Here is a 20330-nt window from a genome sequence, read left to right as displayed (position 1 = left end):
AATGCACTTTTAATTTCCACCACTGGCTGTTAGCAGACATCCAGCGTTTAGGACTCAGACGTAGAGGACCAATATTAAGTTTCAGAGAAGCTCTGAGCTTCTTTTTTTACTGCAACGAGAACAAACTTAATGGAGTTGAATTTATGAATCTCAAGGCATACTTGTCATGTTCACACACTCATTATCTGCTCTTCTATGGGAACAGGTTGAAAGAGCAGATACATTTATGCTAATCCGATCAGCCGCACACATCGCCATTAGCTCCGGAAGTCTTGCTGAAATGAGCAGTAAATTAATTTGCTCTCTGTCATGATTATGACGGATGGTTTGGGGTATTTACACTTTATGGTCTTCCATACATTAGTATTAATGCCCTGTGGTGCAGTTATTTGTAATACTCTTGTAGAACAGTTATTCATTGTATAAGATGCGGAAGGGATTTTCCACGCTTCAGCTGAGCTGCAAAAAGAGCAACATTTTGACAACAGGTGTTTTCATCAGATTAGATATAGAGCAGTGGTTCAAGGTCCATTATTTATTCAGCATTTGAGCCACGGACCATCACTTGATGACATTTAGCCTCTCTGACTCAAAACGTAGAATATACGGCATCACCTACAACTGCCGATAGTAGCCGCGGCAGTGTTTCCGCATTAGTCCAACACCCAGTGCTTAATTTCAGCCGGAGCTTGGTGGAGCCAAGGACAACAACAACGCGCATGCAGGTATACATTGTGTACTGTTCTGATGATGGGCCACCCTAACTTGTTATACTGTATTTTATACAGTATGTAATATAACGTTGAGCCGCTGTGCCAACTGAACTGCAAATGCCTACTGTAGTTGTGTGTTGTGAGCCGGCGGGCCCCTGTGTAAACTGCTGCTGCAAATGTTATTGATTGACTGATTGGAAATTGTATTCAGTTTGTAGAATGGGTACAGTTCAAACGAAAGTAGCCTACACATGGTCAATACAAAATCTGACTGCTATACGAGTATAAAACCAGAAAAAGAAAAATACTTGTTACTTCAGGGTCCTCCATTTTCAATTCATCAGAACATTTAAAGACATATAAAAACGTCTATATGCCTACTCTATTGTGTTTTGATGGGTGGAATTTTGCGCGTGCATGTGCGTGCACGTGCACATGCATGCGCGCGTGCACGTGCACACATTCGAGCTCCGCCACCTAAGAATTTAGAAATTAAGCACTGCCGACACCCTATACCCCAAACCCTAAGTGATTTTTTTACCGACAACGCATGTCGGGAGCCACAAGTGAGTTTTAACCAGCCACACGTGTCTTACCGACAACGCATGTCGGGAGCCACAAGTGAGTTTTAACCAGCCACACGTATCTTACCGCCAACGCATGTCGGGAACCACGGTGCACTGCCGCAGCTGTTATCGGCAGTTGCAGCGTGTAGACCGGCGGCGGCCGAACGGAGCGGCAGTGGAGTGTCATAATCCCATCACTTCCCCCGGCAGGTGCCGCACCTCCCCCAGGCAGCGCCGCGTCTGGTCGCCGCTGCCGGAGAATGCACTCACCCCTTCTGCCAGTGGCATTTAAACGATCCTATTGGCATTACGAACCAATGGGACACAAGAGTTTGTCGTCCTTGAGAGCTGAGTCATAGCAGACATATAACACAATGAAAACTCCTCCAAAGGGACACATTTTGGAGGAGTAACTTTATTGATTGCAGGACTAAATGTTTTTTACCCTGATAATGGTCCCTGTGAGACTCCAATGTCTGTCTGTCTGTCTGTCTGTCTGTCTGTCTGTCTGTCTGTCTGTCTGTCTGTCTGTCTGTCTGTCTGTCTGTCTGTCTGTCTGTCTGTCTGTCTGTCTGTCAGCCTGCCTCTCTTCCAAGCTTGACAAATGAAATCTGCCCCATAATCTTGGCATTGGCATTAAACCTAACCCTGGCGCTTCAAATGTTAGCTCAGTCTGCAGTACGATGACAGGACACTAGAGAAACAGAACATCGTTTAGTTCTGGAGACACAGGTGGCCTTTAAAGTTATCTAAAATGTTTTTGTCCTCTCTCCACCTCGTATAGAAGTTTGGCGTGACGTCAAGGGAGCAAGCCAGCCAGCCAGCCAGCCAGCCAGCCAGCCAGCCAGCCAGCCAGCCAGCCAGCCAGCTAGCCAGCCAGCCAGCCGGCCGATCTACAGGCTCAGTACATCAGCTATCATATGTTCGGTAATTTCGAATTTGGAAGTTGCTCCCTTGACGTCACGCCAAACTTCTATACGAGGTGGAGAGAGGACAAAAACATTTTAGATAACTTTAAAGGCCACCTGTGTCTCCAGAACTAAACGATGTTCTGTTTCTCTAGTGTCCTGTCATCGTACTGCAGGCTGAGCTAACATTTGAAGCACCAGGGTTAGGTTTAATGCCAATGCCAAGATTATGGGGGACAAAAAATGTTTTGTTAAAGGCGCTTTTGTTGTGGCAGATTTCATTTGTCAAGCTTGGAAGAGAAAACAGAACACTGTATACCTCCGGGCTGTAATCGTATGCATTATAATATGAATATAATGTAAACATGCTGTGCAGGACACAAACAAAATGAGAAAATCAATCAAATCATATCACACTAGACTTAGCTAACATTTAAAGGCCAATGTTTCAGTGTTTGACTACACCAATGTTTGTTTAACTGCTGTAAACAAACATTAAAAGTCCATAGACTTGGCTGGATTGGTCACACATTAAGAAAAAGCAAAACGGCAATAACCAAACAGGCATTCATAAGACAAACGGAGCAGAGGGAAACCCAAAAACACCTGGAGAAGGAGCACAGAGCTCGATGTTAAACAAAAAATCACACCTGTGTGAAGTAAGTGATGCAACTCCATGTGGGGTCCCCGGAAGTTCCAGACCCACAGGAACGCACCCAGGGTGCCGGCCCGCGTCCGAAACGGTCGAGAAATGACAGAGTTACCGTGTGGGGGTCCCCAGGGGGTCCCTGTACTGTACTGTACTGTACTGTACTGTACTGTACTGTACTGTACTGTACTGTACTGTACTGTACTGTACTGTACTGTACTGTACTGTACTGTGTGTGTGTGTGTGTGTGTGTTAGGCTGCACAACAGTGACATTTGGTGGTGAACACCAACCAAACGCTATTTTCGTGCTCGAACAGACGGACACAGCCAGCCAGGGACCCAGGGACACACAAAGCTGTCTATAGAGTGTCGCAGTCCCGCCCCCTACCAGGGCCCAGACCTTTTAAGCCTCGAACAAAGCCAACTCTTGTTGTGACAAATCATGACAACAAACACAATTTTTCAGGCCGAACAAATGATTAGAAAGAAGAAGAAAACGGCAGGTTACAACACTTTTTGTTGTTGTTTTTCTTCTTTGTAATTATTTCTTTGGTCCAAAATATTGTGTTTGTTGTCATGATTTGTCACAACTCAAGCTGGCTTTGTACGACGCTTATAAGGTCTTTAAATAAATACGTTCTGAAATGTCTATGGGAAAAATGCATTGGGATTTATTTCCTGGGCCTGGCGTCGTCATGAAAGGGGGACTGCGACGCTCTATAGCAGTGGTTGCACCACTCACAAAACACCTGGAGAAGGAGCACTGCAGAGCTAGATGTTAAACAGAAGGGACTGACGTGGAAACAGCTGGAGAGGATGGCTCAAGACAGACGAGGGTGGAAATGATGCATCAATGGCCAATGTCCCAAAAGGAATATAAAGGCTAAGTAAGTAAGACTTGGCTGCCACATGACATCACGTTTAGTGCTCTAAACAAACATGTCTGCCACTCTGTTTGTTAAAAGTGCTAAAAAGAGGAAAATGGGGTTCCGGTGGGCGGTGGTGGTGTGTTCTGGTTGGCGTCTCATTGTTTTTGGTCCTCACATAACGCAAATCAATTAGTTTAGTCTCGCTACAAGATAGAATAAAAGATGAACATACCAAACTATTATTATAACAAAAGAAACAAAACAAAAATGATTACACCAAACTAAACACATTTTTAAACCATATAGGGGAATAATTTTGGGAGAGCTAGGGTGAGAGAGAGAGAGAGAGAGAGAGAGAGAGAGAGAGAGGACAGACAGACAGACAGACAGACAGACAGACAGACAGACAGACAGACAGACAGACAGACAGACAGACAGACAGACAGACAGACAGACAGACAGACAGACAGACAGACAGACAGACAGACAGACAGAATCATATTCTCTTCACGTCCTCACAGACAGTAGGTAATCATTACCCTCCACATGTGCCAGGGGTCATAGGTCATACACGGCGCAGGTGGGCAGAATTCCCAGCATGCATTGTGCAAGGCTCCAGGGCTGTTTCTGCTTCTCTCTCACGTACTCATAAAACCTGGAGAGAAGACTCGAGGGAACAGATTCTGAGAGTGTAAAGTAGGAGTGAACTATAACTGGCACAAGCCTGTGTGCGTGCGTGCGTGCGTGCGTGCGTGCGTGCGTGCGTGCGTGCGTGCGTGCGTGCGTGCGTGCGTGCGTGCCTGTTTGTGTGCGCGCGTTTACTAGAAGTGAACTGCTCAGCATTGCCTCCACCTACACACAAACACACACACACACACCTTGGTTCAGGAGAATGATACACATTTCACCACTAAAAGTACATCCTTATTATTGTGACGTTAACCATGTATCGTGTACAATTTGTAATTTACAATGAAGGCATTAATCATGACACTAGTAATCCAGAGTGACTTACAGTAAGCAAGGACAACACAAGGTAATACGTACATCAAATGGGTTGTCGAGGCTAAGGCAAGTGCTACGGGCAAAGGTGGAGTCTGAAGAGGTAAGTTGTCAGACTATGGCGGAAGATTGGGAGTGAGTCTGCAGTTCAACTTCTGACTGCGATGGGGAGTTAATTCCATAGTTTGGAATTAAGAGAGTCTAGGACGCGTTGTCCAGGGTGTTTTAGGGAAGGAGGAAGAGTCTAGGACGTGTGGAGTGTTGTCCAGTGTGTTTTAGGGAAGGGAGAAGAGTCTAGGACGCGTGGAAGGTTGTCCAGGGTGTTTTAGGGAAGGGAGAAGAGTCTATGATGTGTGGAGCGTTGTCCAGGGTGTTTTAGGGAAGGGAAATTGGACGTGTGGAGCATTGTACAGGGTGTTTTAGGGAAGGGAGAAGAGTCTGGGACGTGTGCAGCGTTGTCCAGGGTGCTTTAGGGAAGGGAGAATGGTCTGGGACGTGTGGAGCATTGTACAGGGTGTTTTAGGGAAGGGAGAAGAGTCTGGGACGTGTGGAGCATTGTACAGGGTGTTTTAGGGAAGGGAGAAGAGTCTGGGACGTGTGGAGCATTGTACAGGGTGTTTTAGGGAAGGGAGAAGAGTCTGGGACGTGTGGAGCATTGTACAGGGTGTTTTAGGGAAGGGAGAAGAGTCTGGGACGTGTGGAGCATTGTACAGGGTGTTTTAGGGAAGGGAGAAGAGTCTGGGACGTGTGGAGCATTGTACAGGGTGTTTTAGGGAAGGGAGAAGAGTCTGGGACGTGTGGAGCATTGTACAGGGTGTTTTAGGGAAGGGAGAAGAGTCTGGGACGTGTGGAGCATTGTACAGGGTGTTTTAGTGAGGTTTCTGCCAGCTTCCCTGCTGCAGAGCAGTGGTTCCCAAACTGGGCCAAATTATTTTCAGATGATTAGCTTAATGTGCTTGTTAGTACGTCTATTTTCACAATATGTATCTGTGGTAACGAGTCAAACTAATCCCAGAGGGATACAGAACTGTAGCGGTGGGAACTAACTAAGTATATAGCCTGTCTTTTTTTTGACAATCTTTATTTGAGGGGAGCTCCAACGTCTGGCTTTCAGACTTGACATCACATGGCACTGGCAGCCAAGTCTATGGAACTTTAATGTTTGCTTTAAGCAGTGACGTCAAGTGGCAGCTACAGTGGGCGCCCCTCACTTCACACGACATGCACGAGTGTGATTTTGTTGTCCTTTGTGTCATTTCATTACATAAAATGTACACATAATATTACACATAAAATCAGTGTCTTCTTATTCAGCAAACGCATCCATCATTATATTTAAGCCGAGTAAAAATCTGAGATGAATGAATGGCCTCCAGATCTATACGCCAACAAGTAAGACGAACCAGAATCCATCATTTCTCGCTCTGCCTCTGTATCCCAGAATATCTCATGATATCCCAGAGGGACACAGAGCTGCAGCATAAGAAACAAAGTACATGTGCTCATTTGCTTGTTCTATATCCCACAGGGAGAAGGAGCTGGGCTCCATCTTGAGGCAGGGGCCCTTTTTCCTTAATTTGGGGATTTATTATTGTGTGAGAGGTGTGGCCCCGTAAAATGTGTTATCTTGTGCCACAGCCTAAGTCCCTAAAACACCTCCATTACCCCCACATTATGCATAGGTGTGGTTTGAACGTTACAATGATTAAACCAATCACCGTGCCACCTGCCACTGCCTTTAAGATATCCATTATCCATTTAACATTATGTGCAGTGATTTACACTATGGCCCATATGCCATGGAAGAGCGACCTCTGAGCTGTGAATGTTGTGCAACATGACTCAAGCCGAGGCAGCTCCAACTCAGGTCTCACCGTCTCAGAGTCAGGAGCGCATTCTTTTATTAAACAGAATTCGCATTACGGGTGGTTTGAGGAGGCACTTTCCATTGTCCTAAACCTGTGTGCATAGGGAAAGCGCATCAACATGCCTACAGACACACCTCCACCCGCAAATAGAGGAGTCGGCAAAATTAATAGTGGGTTGTGTGTAGGGTTGGGATTCGGAACCGGGTCCATTTCAGACCCGGTTCCGACATTGCGGATCCGGAGCCGGTTCCATCGTTTTTTTATTAACGGTTCCCCAAACGGTTCTCATCAGTCGTCATTTAGCTCCTCTGTGTCTGTGCATGCAAGCAAGCAGAGCCTGGGGTGACGTCACCCCACCTACATGAGTGCATGAGTGAGTGGGGTCGGGGAGGATACGCCCACTGTTCTGTGCATTCAGCGACCGCCGCGGAGCGAGTGGGACTGGGACAGTAGTCGAAGAGATCTCCAAAGTGTGGTTAACAGAGAGGGAAATTAATCTGAGGCTGAGCACGCAAGTGCAATAAATGCGATGCTATAGTTCCCTGGCTGCAAAGGTTGTTGCAACTTGTACCAGTTGCAGTTTTGCACCACGTCCACATTGAGGAAACATCTCAAAATCAATATGCCTACACGAGTACCACAACTCACGAGAATAATCTAGGCACATCGTGTTTGTGAGCCTGCGGAAAGCCTAGAAAATAAAAACTACTAACGTCTACAGAGCTTTTCATTAGGCGTATTGTACAACTGTTATGGTGTTAATGGTGTTAATTTAGAACGCCAATGACTCGACGTCTTTCTGTCTGATATTTTATGAATCACGTTAACTATAGAGCCAAATCAATTTGTCTGCACTTATTTTTACAACTTATAAGCAACTCAACTGCTTTTGATTTGGCTCTAAATTAATCGCGTGGCTGTTGAGCTTTAGCCCAGCGTTTAGGTGCATATACCTCCATAGATTGATTACTTTATAAACAGTTTGCAGAAAAAAGCACAGGAACGTAGCCTACAGTTCAATACAAGGTCTGCTAAGAGGATTGTATAATCCAAGAAAGCACTATGGCTTGTTTCCATTAGGGTAAGGGGTCCTTCATATTAAATTAATCTGAACATTTGTCACCACAACAATATCATTATTGCAATGTGTACTGTAGGCTATATTTAATATACAGTACAAATTGCAATATACAGTACAAATTGCAACAATGATATTGTTGTGGTGTCTAGCTGGTGGTGGTGGTGGTGAAGTTTATATAATAGTGCCACCTCATAATTGTAAAGTGCATTTTCAATAATTGAATTAATGAATTTGTGTTCATGTATTATGTACTTAGGTTAGTTATAATATAAGTATAATCTATGTCAGAAAAAAAGGGGAAAAAAATAATATTAGGATCCGTTAAGGGAACCGTTAGGAACCGGAAACGTTAAGAGGGATCCGGGAAGGATCCGGAACCGTTAAAATCCTAACGAATCCCAACCCTAGTTGTGTGGCCGCAAGATAACGTTTATGCATAGTGGAAGCTCCTAAATGCATAATTCACGGAAAATGTTTATTACTTGAGGATAAAGCATGGCATAAGATGGAGCCCTGAATCTCTACACACAGAAAAATAAAGGTGTCCCATGCCAGAAAGAACCTTCCAGACCTTCCATGCAGTTCTTTGAAGCACAGGTTTCCCAAACACATGGGTCGGGACTCAGAACCCATTTGTGGGTCACGGACCAATTTTGTTATGGGTCACGACTCGAGCAATAATTACATTTTCTTTTCCTACATTAAAACAATATAGGCCTAGATTTTCCTTTCCCCGAAAAAATCTATGGATCTATGGATGTTGGAAGCTATTACTGTGCTTGACTGACCAGCCAGCTGACCTGAATGCCACAGAGAAGAGAAGGTATGGTTTATTGACAACATCAGGGGCAACTTTAATAATGGAGAGGGCCACTATATTTCCACACTCACTCCAGAGGGCCACTATATTTCCCCACTCACTCCAGAGGGCCACTATATTTCCACACTCACTCCAGAGGGCCACTATATTTCCACACTCACTCCAGAGGGCCACTATATTTCCACACTCACTCCAGAGGGCCACTATATTTCCACACTCCCTCCAGAGGGCCACTATATTTCCACACTCACTCCAGAGGGCCACTATATTTCCCCACTCACTCCAGAGGGCCACTATATTTCCACACTCACTCCAGAGGGCCACTATATTTTCACACTCACTCCAGAGGGCCACTATATTTCCCCACTCACTCCAGAGGGCCACTATATTTCCACACTCACTCCAGAGGGCCACTATATTTCCACACCAGAAGGCTAATAATCATGTACTAATACCACAATATAGAAATACTTTGTTACAGCAAACAGGCTTTATTCACATTTTACTTGAGTAAAAGTACAAAAGTATCATCATCGAATTGTACAAAAAAGGGAAAGTACTCATTATGCAGAAAGTCTCATTTCAGGGTTAAAATGTATACGAATCTTTTTGATAATAGCAGATCTAGGCTTCTATTTTCACATCGCTCTGCAACACGTTGTCAGCTTGTAGATCTGCTATTTTCAAATAGCTGAAGTAGGCTACAAAATAAAGCTTAGTTGGTTAATGTATGTTTTGTGATAATAATCCAAATCTTCAAAGTAACTAAAGCTGTCAAATACTTTACAGTGGAGTAAAGTAAAAAGTGCAATATTTACCTTTGAGGTGTAGTGGAGTATAGAAGTAAAATAATTGGAAATACTCAAGTAATATACCTCAAAACTGTACTTAAGGGCAGAACTTGAGTAAATGTACTTAGCTACCACTGGAACACCACGCACGCACGCACGCACGCACGCACGCACGCACGCACGCACGCACGCACGCACGCACGCACGCACGCACGCACGCACGCACGCACGCACGCACGCACGCACGCACGCACGCACGCACGCACGCACGCACGCACGCACGCACGCACGCACGCACGCACGCACGCACGCACGCACGCACGCACGCACGCACGCACGCACGCACACACACACACACACACACACACACACACACACACACACACACACACACACACACACACACACACACACACACACACACACACACACACACACACACACACACACACACACACACTAGGAGAGAGAGAAACGCAGTGACATAAATCTGTGTCTCTCTCTGCCTCACGGGAGGTGGGACACAGACACTAGCTTTAGATCCCATCCATCCCATGGCCCGAGGGGACAGGACTCTCAGCTGAGACCGTGATTGGCTGGAGCCACTACGTGCCTCCGTTTCACAGCAGCAAACATCACTATTATGATGGAAACACACTGCAGCAGCTGGTCTTTAAAGGAGTAGTTTAATTGATAACAAATGACTCATTTGTTATCAATTACACACACCCCATAGGCCCGCACCGATAGTTTGTTGAACAGGTCAGTAGGAGACTCAACGAGTCTCAGGCTCCGCTGGTCATCAAATGATTGGCTCAGGAATCAATCAAAACAATTTCCATGAATTGAAGGCTGCATGGGATGTGTAATTGATAAAAAATGGTTCAAGCCCATTAATTAAGATTTGAGTGCCAACCCTAACGAGCGAACGTTCGAACCCCCAAATGTTCGGGGACAGCCTTAGTAATTGATAAGAAAAAGAAAATCACACTCATGTGAAATGAGTATGAAAATGTTAAACTGTATTTATATCAGCCAGATGACGTCTTACGTTGTCATTTACTGCCCTAAACAAACATTAAAGTCCATATACTTGGCTGCCACTTCCCCTTTAAGGCTGTGCGATTCATAAATACCCCTGGGAGACGTAGTCTATGTAGAGACCACACACTCACCGTCTTCCCGGCTCTTCTGGATGAAGGCGTCCACTCCGCTCTCGCCGTAGTTCCCCTCGGACGCCACGGTGGACACGTAGTTCCAGCGCATGGCCTTCACGATGTCCACCATGGCCTGGGCTTGGTAGGTGTCCGGAGGCACCACGCGAGAGAAGTAGTCGTAGCGACTGTTGTCGCTAAGCTCCGGAGCCGTGGAGGCGTAGCTCACCTGAGGAATCTGTGGGGAAAAGAGAGAGAGAGAGAGATGGTAAGACCACAGATATAAAAAGCGAGATACCTCATTGGCCGCTGCGATTCACTGGAGCGATCCGTAGCGCATGGAAGCACAGGCAATGGCCGGAAGTGTGGACGGAAGGCACGCTGCCACTCAAGGGACTAAGACCCGCACCCCACCTGCCTCTGATTGGCCTACCGAACGTCCGCTCTGTAACGCACGCGGAAGCTTCTGTGGCTTCCTTTCCTTCCCTGTAGGATGGTGCCCGAGATACAGACAACCCAGAGCCAAAGGAGGTTTGAACTGGACCTTAACCTTGTTGGCTGGATCATTGACTTCTTAACTGATAGGTCTCAGTGCATGAGGGTAAATGATGTCCTGGCTTCTCTGCTGCACTCTTCTACTGGTTCTCCCCAAGGCTGTTGTCTCTCCTCACTACTGTATATTTTGTATACCAATGACTGTTGTAGCAATCACCCTAACAGATACATAATCAAATTTGCTGACGATTCTGTGATTCTGTGAGCCTTCTTGGAGAGGATGAAGTACAGCATGGACCAGTGGTCGATGATTTCATATCCTGGTGTGTCAAGTCATTCTTACAGTTAAATGTGACCAAAACAAAAGATATGATCATCAGCTTTAGAAAGACTCCTCCTAGTCCTGCTCCTACACTCATTAAGGGAACAGAAATTGAAGTTGTAGAGAGCTACAAATACTTGTAGTCGTTCTTGACAACAAAATATGTTTTGATTCTCATATTTCCTCTACATCAAAAAAAGTTCAGCAGCGTCTTTTTTTCTGAGGAAAATGCGTTCCTTTAATGTCTTGTCTGTAATGTCTCGTCTGTAACCCAAGCGTCCTTGGGTTCCTTGAAAGGCGCTATATACATTCAAGTTATGGTTATTATTACTATTATTATTATTAATGATGACTATTTTCTATAGACGTTTTATTGAATATGTTCTTGTGTTTTGTATTGTTGCCTGGTATGGTAATCTGACCCTGGCTAACAAGAACAGGCTGAGTTTGAACTGGTGCCCACTGCCCACTACAAAGACTAATCGGTTCAAACTATCCTTTGTCCCGGCTGCTATTCAGCTGCTGAACAGCAGATAGCACTTTATTTTTGCCTCTTTGCACAGATTGCCCGCCCACTAATGCACTTTTGCTGATGCTGCTACTTTTGAATATAATTCATTATCTGTCTCTAGTGCCTGTTGGGATCTAGTCTTTTGTAATGAGTGTGTTGATTGTTGTCTGATGTATGTATTTTTTTACTATTACCTGCATGGCTGCAAACCAATTTCCTGCAAGGGACAATAAAATTAACCTTGAAGGTATCTACCTTTCTGTGTCTATGGAGATACAGACGACCCAGAACCGAAGGAGACGTAGACCTTTCTGTGTCTATGGAGATACAGACGACCCAGAGCCGAAGGAGGTGTCTACCTCTATGTGTCTATGGAGATACATACGACCCAGAACCGAAGGAGACGTAGACCTTTCTGTGTCTATGGAGATACAGACGACCCAGAGCCGAAGGAGGTGTCTACCTTTCTGTGTCTATGGAGATACAGACGACCCAGAGCCGAAGGAGGTGTCTACCTTTCTGTGTCTATGGAGATACAGACGGCCCAGAGCCAAAGGAGCGCCTACCTTTCTGTGTCTTTCGGTCAGACGCCTTTTTAGGAGACCTTGAGCTCAGTGGCCTTGTGGTTAGAGTGTCCGCCCTGAGACTGGGAGGTCGGGGTTCAATCCCCGGCCGGGTCATACCAAAGACTCTAATCAATGGGACCCAGTGCCTCCCTGCTTGACACTCAGCATCAAGGGTTGGATTGGGGGTAAGTCCCTGCGACATACTAGCGTCATGTCCAGGGGGTGTACTTGTACATCAAGCTGCCTCACGCTACAGAAACAGGCGATAGGCTCCTGCCCCATGGGCCTCATGGCTCGACAAGGCTACTTACATGGTCACTGAACTAAAATTGTAGAAAAATGGAGTAAAAGTTTAGAAGTATTGGTAACAAAGTCTACTAGAAAGTTTAGTCATATTATGCAGAAATGTCCCTGAAAATAAATAGTACATCTACGCATTGTGCATTCAGTTGAATTCAGTTCACACTCAATGGCTCCAGGCATTTAGCTAAAGCAGGGATCACAGCCCGAGGCTATGGAACACTTAGAACCAATGCTTTCAGTAGTATTGTATTGTGCCACTGCACAATGACAGAGGCAATGAGTCACAGTAGACTGTTTCATAATGTAAATCATTCCTTTTACCAAGTGAAACAAGTATATAGTTTAGTCTCTCTCTAAACCGTGTCTGCCCACACACACACCACTATAGTGGAGCAGAAAACTCTTATCTCCACATTCTAACTTTTTGTGTTAACTTTCCTACATTAACGTCCTACTTGATCATACTACACTGCAGCATCGTACAAAAGCATCCAACGTAGCAGATCTACAAGTTCGATGTTGAGCTTGTAGATCTGCTACTTTTGAATTTGAATCCTGAGAAGTTAACAGTTGTGGATGTATGAGGTTTGCACCTGACAAGAGGCGATGGTGTGGTGGCGCACGCACGCACGCACGCGCACACAGACACACACACACACACACACTATTGCAGAATAGCATCACGAGTACAGCAAGTCAATAACAATGTCTTGTGTTTTTCCACAGATTGACCAGATCATTATATCAGATCTATAAAAGCCATTCCAGAGCAGACAGAACAGACAGAAGCTGTTTCGTTCAACAAGTCAAGCTGTGACTTGAAAAAGCTCCACTTTAACTTCAAACTACAAAAAAGAGAATATCATTGTGAAAACCTCTGTACGTCCAAAACCATCAGACAATGCATTTTTCATTTCATTGTATTACTCATAAAAGATGCCATTGAGGTCCTGTCCAGTGTGACAGTGTGTTGCGGGTTCGACTCCCGATTTGTATTTACTAGGGCCTTACCCGTACAGGAAATTATGTATAGTGTGTAATGCGATATAATAGATCACATTGATTTGGGAGGGAATTGTTAACGGATGATCTTGGGAAGTTGGGTTGAACTTGGGCACAAAATTAATGTTATTAGCTAAGATAGATATGGTGTAGGAGAAGAGTGTGTCACCCGCTTAGATAAGTTATATTGAGTGATGTTCGAGTTTAAACTTTGTGTAGGAGCCGTAATGTGTTTGCATTCTATGTGCCATTATGATTGACGTAAGGTATGTCACATTAATGGGCACTGCACAGATAGTGGGCGTGTCACCAGGGCTGGGGCGCTGCCACTCAACCTATAGGCCTATCTCACAGCCCGTTTTTCACGCCCACTTCCGGTAAATAGTGGTGACTTTAACATGGGCATTTACACGTTTTTTTCTCTGGAGAATCTAAGTACATTTCCTAATGTCAAAATGTGACAGACCAATATTATTATGAAGCAAACAAGATGGTAAATCAGCTCGAACAGATAGAACAAACCTTACCTTGAGAAAACAAAAGTTGTAGACTTCTTAAATTACCTCTGTTAACATGAAGCGTCTATGGAGTGACGTCACGCTATCACCACTAGCCCCGAAAGGGGGCGTATTTAGGGGGGCGGGGAAATTCTGTGAGATAGGCTTATTCATGGCGTTTACCTGTCACTTGGTGAGGGAAGTTGGACAGAGAGAGGAGGTGAGCGTGGGACATTTTCTGTTGACCGTATCAAACGCACTTTATCACCTTAACATCCACGTTTAATTATAGCTAAAAGCCTGGGAACAGTTGCAACTTACGTGTGGTGACTGAATAAACGGTCAAACTTACAGCTGGAGTGGACCTGGTTTATTTGCGTGCGCAATCCCAGCTCTGTTGATGCTGAGAGAGACATAATTATGGAAGTAAAATCAAGATTGTACGTCCTGTCTCGCTGTAGCACGTGTAGGCTATGCTCTCGCAAATATTTCGCCCTGTGTAGGCTATCCCTGTGTCTGTGCACTCTGCACTGCATGCAGAGAGAGAGAAAGAGAGAGAGGCGTCTTGTGTCAGTCTTGGGTGTTGCGTTTGTATCACTGTAGTATGCGCCGTGGCGGGAGAAGGTTTCCCCGTGTGGCTCTGCTGCCTGCCTGGCAGGAGGAACAGTCAGTGAGAACACTCTAATCAAAAGGGGAGGTGCCAGGGCGGTGGAGAAGGAGAGAGAGAGAGAAAAAAGGAATAGCCGATGACAGAATGTTGGTCACACTTTTAGATCATAATCCATGGTCATAGTGAGGCTGTTATTAACATGCTGCCTGCCTGTAGGTACCTATTAGCTACAGGCTACAAACATTTGCCTGCTCTGCAGGTGACAGTGAGACAGGTGAGAGTGAGACAGGAAGAGGAAACAAAAGAAGATATGAAACACAATGACATCACTACAATAAGACATACTGTCCTTATTGTTAACATGAAGTTAGAGATGAAAAAGTGGAACAAAGTTTTAGGGCATCTGATGATTAGAGGACGATGTGTCGACCCTGGAGGGGGGCACACACCACCCGAGGGCCGGCCTGTCAGCGATCCGATTGGCCCGCTGTTACAGCCAGCTGTTTGACTGACAGCTGCGATGACCCGTTAAAGTCCCCGGAGCTGAAGAGGGGAGGGGTGGGGGTGCGGTGGGGCATTGAGCACGAGCCACAAGATATACTGTCATGGACTGTGTGCGTGCGTGCGTGCGTGCGTGCGTGCGTGCGTGCGTTGATGTTTACAGTTATATTACACCCCCACTCCATGTCAGATGTAGTGAAGCATAAATGCAGGATTCTCATGTCATCATGTGAAGATCTGATTAGACGGAGAGAGAAAGACTGATCTAACATTCTGAAGGGCACAGTGTTGCACAGCCAAAACCTCTGCTCTACAAGAGCAGAGGTTTGGTGACAGTGTTGCATTTCATACATATTTAATTAGAATCCAAGAAATCTCATGAATTCGAAAACAAATGTTTAAACTAAAGAGGTAGTGAAAATCGCCGATCTACAAGCTCACAATGTGCGTTGTGAGCTTGTAGATCGTCTATTTTCACGAGTTTGGGTCCCGGGCGAATTTCTCTTTCGGGACACGGGCTAAAAGGTTGGGGAACCACTGTATTAAGGAGCTGAAGAGACGGGGAGACCAAACGCACGCACACGCGCATGCACGCGCACGCACACACACACACACACACACACACACTCCACAGCAAAGTGGCAGCGTTGGAGGAACGCCCTTGTTGCTGGAAGGTTGCCAGTTCGATTACGATAAAACTACCCAATTTTTATTCTTGTTTGAAGGTGAAATATCCATTTAACAGTAGACTACATCCTCCTTACAGCAAATTCTTTATACTGAAAATTGCCGTCCTTACAAGCTCAAACAAAATTGCCGTTTGTAGAGCGGCAAATCTTCAGTGGCCAGTGCAGGATCCAGGATATGATCCAGGATATGAATCATGCAAGCATGATTGACTTTGAACACATCATACGGCTGGTTGTCAAATAGAGTCCAATGTTCTTTTAGCAGCTCTGGGATTTTTAACACGGAATCGAACAAACATAAATGGACTCTCCACTCGACATGTTTGCGGCATGGGTAGTTAGTACAGATTAAAATCAGCCCTTCTGTGATGTATGTCTTACATGTAGACATGGCGCGCTTCCTAATGGGCCGTCGAGCAGTTGTCGGACCAAAAAAAAAACGAAAAAACAGCCTGATCTACAAACCCGCAGCGTGTCACAGGGCGACACTTTGTGGGCTTGCAGATCGACTATAGTTCCCGGCGCACGGCACAGTGTGCGACCGAGTATGAAGTGGACGGAATGAAACGTACTTTGCGCACATCGTGGCCAGTCGCCAGTCGCCACACATGCAGGATCGAGTCCATGGGATTCATTTTGTGACGGAAATGAACAAAGAGAAGTGACATGTGTGCAACATGTTTCGCAGCATGGCTAGTTGTTACACATTAACACGTTAAGTACGGGAAAGCATTATTTAATTTTTTTTACTAAAATCTTCGCTTCTGGGGGGGGTCCCTGGAACAACATGTTTTAAGGCGGGGGTCCGCGACATGAAAGCACCACTGCTAAAAACATACGTTTTTCTGAAAACTGTTTGTTGATTTGTAGAATAGGACATCTGTAGAATCGGCCTCAGGTCTTAACGTGTTAAAAATCAGCCCTTCTGCAATTCTCTCTATCTTTACAGCACAGCAGACATGGCGATGTGTGCTATCTGAAGCTAATTCTCTCTATCTTTACGGCAGACATGGCGATGTGTGCTTTCTGAAGTTAATTATCTCTATCTTTACGGCAGACATGGTGATGTGTGCTTTCTGAAGTAGTTATCTTGAATATTGAAAAGAGACGCGCCAGGCGTACACACATCGCTGTAATGACACATGGCAGGGTTACAGTTATAGCCAAGATTAGATCTTTCATCCCATCAAGTTTTTTTGCACTCGTCGGGTGAAATACAGTATGACACCCCTCCCCCCGTACACACACACACACACACACACACACACACACACACACACACACACACACACACACACACACACACACACACACACACACACACACACACACACACAGGGTTTGTGTGCCTGGTTTAATCAGAGGATATCGTCCCGGTGCCAGGAGGGATGAGATGCCTACAGATTGCATGAGGCAACAGCCCGTCTGGGCATATAGAAGGGATGTGCACACGTGCGTGTGTGCATGCGTGCGTGAATGTGTGTGCGTGTGATCTGATGGATAAAACTCGCTGCAGCAGAGAAACATCAAAGGCCGAAACAGTGAAAGACTGGAGGCTGGATATATATAGCTGCACTCTTTCATGTCACCCGGGATTTGGACCCAAGCCCCCCAGAAACCGAGAACTGAAGCGCACTGGACGTGGTGGCCGATTTGCGGTATTGCAGCACATTACAGCTGCATGGGGCCAGACACATGAAGGAGCGAAAAAACGGTTTCGATGCGTGGTGCGTGGAGTCGGGTTGGGAAGCGAACGCAGCTTCAGTTGGATTTTTCCACCCGGGCGGAGATACCAGGCGGTCATTGGCTTCGTTCACGCCGCGCCCATTTGTGCCGCGCCCATTTGTGCCGCGCCCATTTGCGTCGCGCCCGTTCACAACTTCTCGTCTTTCCATTGACTGTGTATGTAATCACGCCGCTCTAGAATCCCATAAATCATTTATGGGATTTCTTTGATTCTAATTATTAGAAAACAAATGCTTAGTGAAAATAGCCGATCTACAAGCTCACAATGTGCTCAAAGCGATGCGCTGTGATCTTGCAGATCTGCTATTTTCACTAGTTTGGGTCCCAGGCGGAATTCTCTCTTGGGTTCAAGGCTAAAGGTTTGGAGTTTACAGCTTACTGTTTACTGTTTTAAAGGGTAAATGGTGCATTTATATAGTGCTTTGATCCAACGCGCTTTACATAGATTGTGCATTACATTCACCCACACACACACACACACACACACACACACACACACACACACACACACACACACACACACACACACACACACACACACACACACACACACACACACACACACACACACACACACACACACACATGCCCTGGGGGGCATCTGGCCACTGCCGCACTGCGCCATTTTAAAGGTTTAAGGTTCAAATTGTTACTGCTTCAATGCCTAAAGTTCACCTCATGGATCAATAAAGGTGTTATATCAGATCTTATTTTATCTACCTTGAAGCCACAGTGTTTTTTCTGTTTTCTTGCCTGTTGATGCCACAAGCAGAGATACTATTATTGTTATACGTTTAAAGGGAATAAAGTGTGCATAATTAGCTAATTATAAATAATGGTATAGTTGACGTGTCATCCGTTATTCTGCGTGGAAAAACACGTTAGCCGTCTGTACTGAAAACTTAATACTTAATAATCCCTTTAGAATCATTCATTGGATTATAATGATTTAAATCATTTTAATAATAATTGTTATTGTTTTTTGCTTGGTTGCTGCACACGGTATGTTCAAGCTTCAGTAGAAGGAAAGAAAACAAAGTGGTAACGAAGTGGGTACCGTCTCGTCTAAACACTGATATTAACTAATAGTAAAAGTATCAATTACTCTGTTACCAGTAAAAGTTCGGAATTCAAGCTTTAAAAGTGCAAAAGTGTTCACATCTTAATTCACAAGATTTCAAATGTATGAAATGTGTTAAAAATATTTTGAAAATAGCCGATACAAGCTCACAATGCTATTTTCAAATGGCCTAAATGTATGCAGTGGTCAATGTATGTTATGTAATAATAACCAAAATCTAGAAAGTAACTAAAGCTTTCAAATAATTGTAGTGGCATAAAAAGTACATTTGCATCTGAGATGTAGGGTTAGTGGAGTAGAAAAAGAAAATTGGAAATACTCCAATAAAGTAAAACCAACCCAAAATATTAGTTAAAGGACCACTTCACCACTTTTCAACCCATCTTCGTATAATTGGACCTCACTAATGTTCATGATAAAATACCACAATGTTTTTCCTACTCGGTCTGTGTCTCATAGGAGGGCAGTTCAGAAACCCATGCACCAGTGACATCATCAATGAGGAGAGGAATCCAACGTAATAGAAACTGCAGGCTTTCTATTCCTGAAAAGTTACAATTATATAATGGAATATAATTATATATATATATATATATATATATATATGCCCTCCTATGAGACACAGACATTGTGCTATTGGTAGTAGTATACAGTACGTCGGACCGAACAACATTGACCTGCTGATTGGCTGTAACCGCTGTATCAGATTTTCAACCGAGGCTCCCCAGAGTTACCAGACGCTGAAGCGCAAGAACGTATATTTCTTTCCGTGGCCGTGGCTAGCGATCCAGGGGCTGGAGTCAGACTATCTTCTTCCATCAGCCTATTATAATGTCAACATTTGGTTCAGCGCTCTGTAGAGCCTGCTTCATTCAGTGTCCAGCCCTAACCAGCCGCATCCAAATACAAACAGAGCTACAAACTCACCAACGCACCACATCCAAAACAGCAGAGCTACAAGCTTCCAAAATTAAGTCTTTAGAATTCACTGTGAGGTTTTTGGGAAAATCTGTTGCTGACAAATAAATGAGACACGTACTGTATGCGCGCCAGAGAGACAATCACTCTGTTGAGTGATTGCCGTTAAGATGATAGACATGAACAGACACGCGTCTGCCTTTTCCATTGACAAAATATGAGTCACAGTGCTTTCCAGTTCGTTGTGTCGTCCTGAAACATGAGTGAACCATTCTGCATTTGTAGGAATGACGAGGAAGTGACCGGGACAGTGTCAGATAATAACGTGAAGGTTTTATTTATTTGAGAGCGTATGGAACCAAATGGACCATTTTGTATACACTCTCACTGTTACAGACCTGTTATGGTCATTCAGGGCTTTATGTGTTTTGTGTGTGTCGAATTGTGACAAAAAGTCATTGCCATGTAGTCAACATGGCAATGACCCCTGCCCCCGTCACGGCAAACGTCTTCCATTCGCTCACATTTGTCCCAAGAAGTCACGGTGGCACGTTTTGGGAGCGACGAGTGTGTTGCACATATCACCCCTTACACCAGGGGTGCCCAAAAGGTAGATTGTGATCTACCAGTAGATCACAAAGGCTGTGGAGGTAGATCACATGACATG

General features: G+C 44.9%; 1 protein-coding gene across 2 annotated transcripts in view; it reads right to left on the bottom strand.

The window, feature by feature from the left end:
* The window catches only part of LOC306918488 (metabotropic glutamate receptor 4-like), a 314226-nt gene that overhangs the window by 61500 nt on the left and 232396 nt on the right, over positions 1-20330 (bottom strand). For both annotated transcript variants that reach the window (XM_079496079.1, XM_079496078.1), the window contains one exon: positions 10444-10660. In XM_079496079.1, coding sequence (XP_079352205.1) covers positions 10444-10660 — 217 coding nt within the window. The remainder of the gene's footprint in view (positions 1-10443; positions 10661-20330) is intronic.

This window comes from Electrona antarctica, assembly GCF_951216825.1.
Source record: "Electrona antarctica genome assembly, chromosome: 2".
NCBI classification, from domain to species: Eukaryota; Metazoa; Chordata; class Actinopteri; order Myctophiformes; family Myctophidae; genus Electrona; species Electrona antarctica.
The sequence above is the reverse complement of the archived record's forward strand: the minus strand, read 5'-3'. Positions and strand labels throughout refer to the sequence as shown.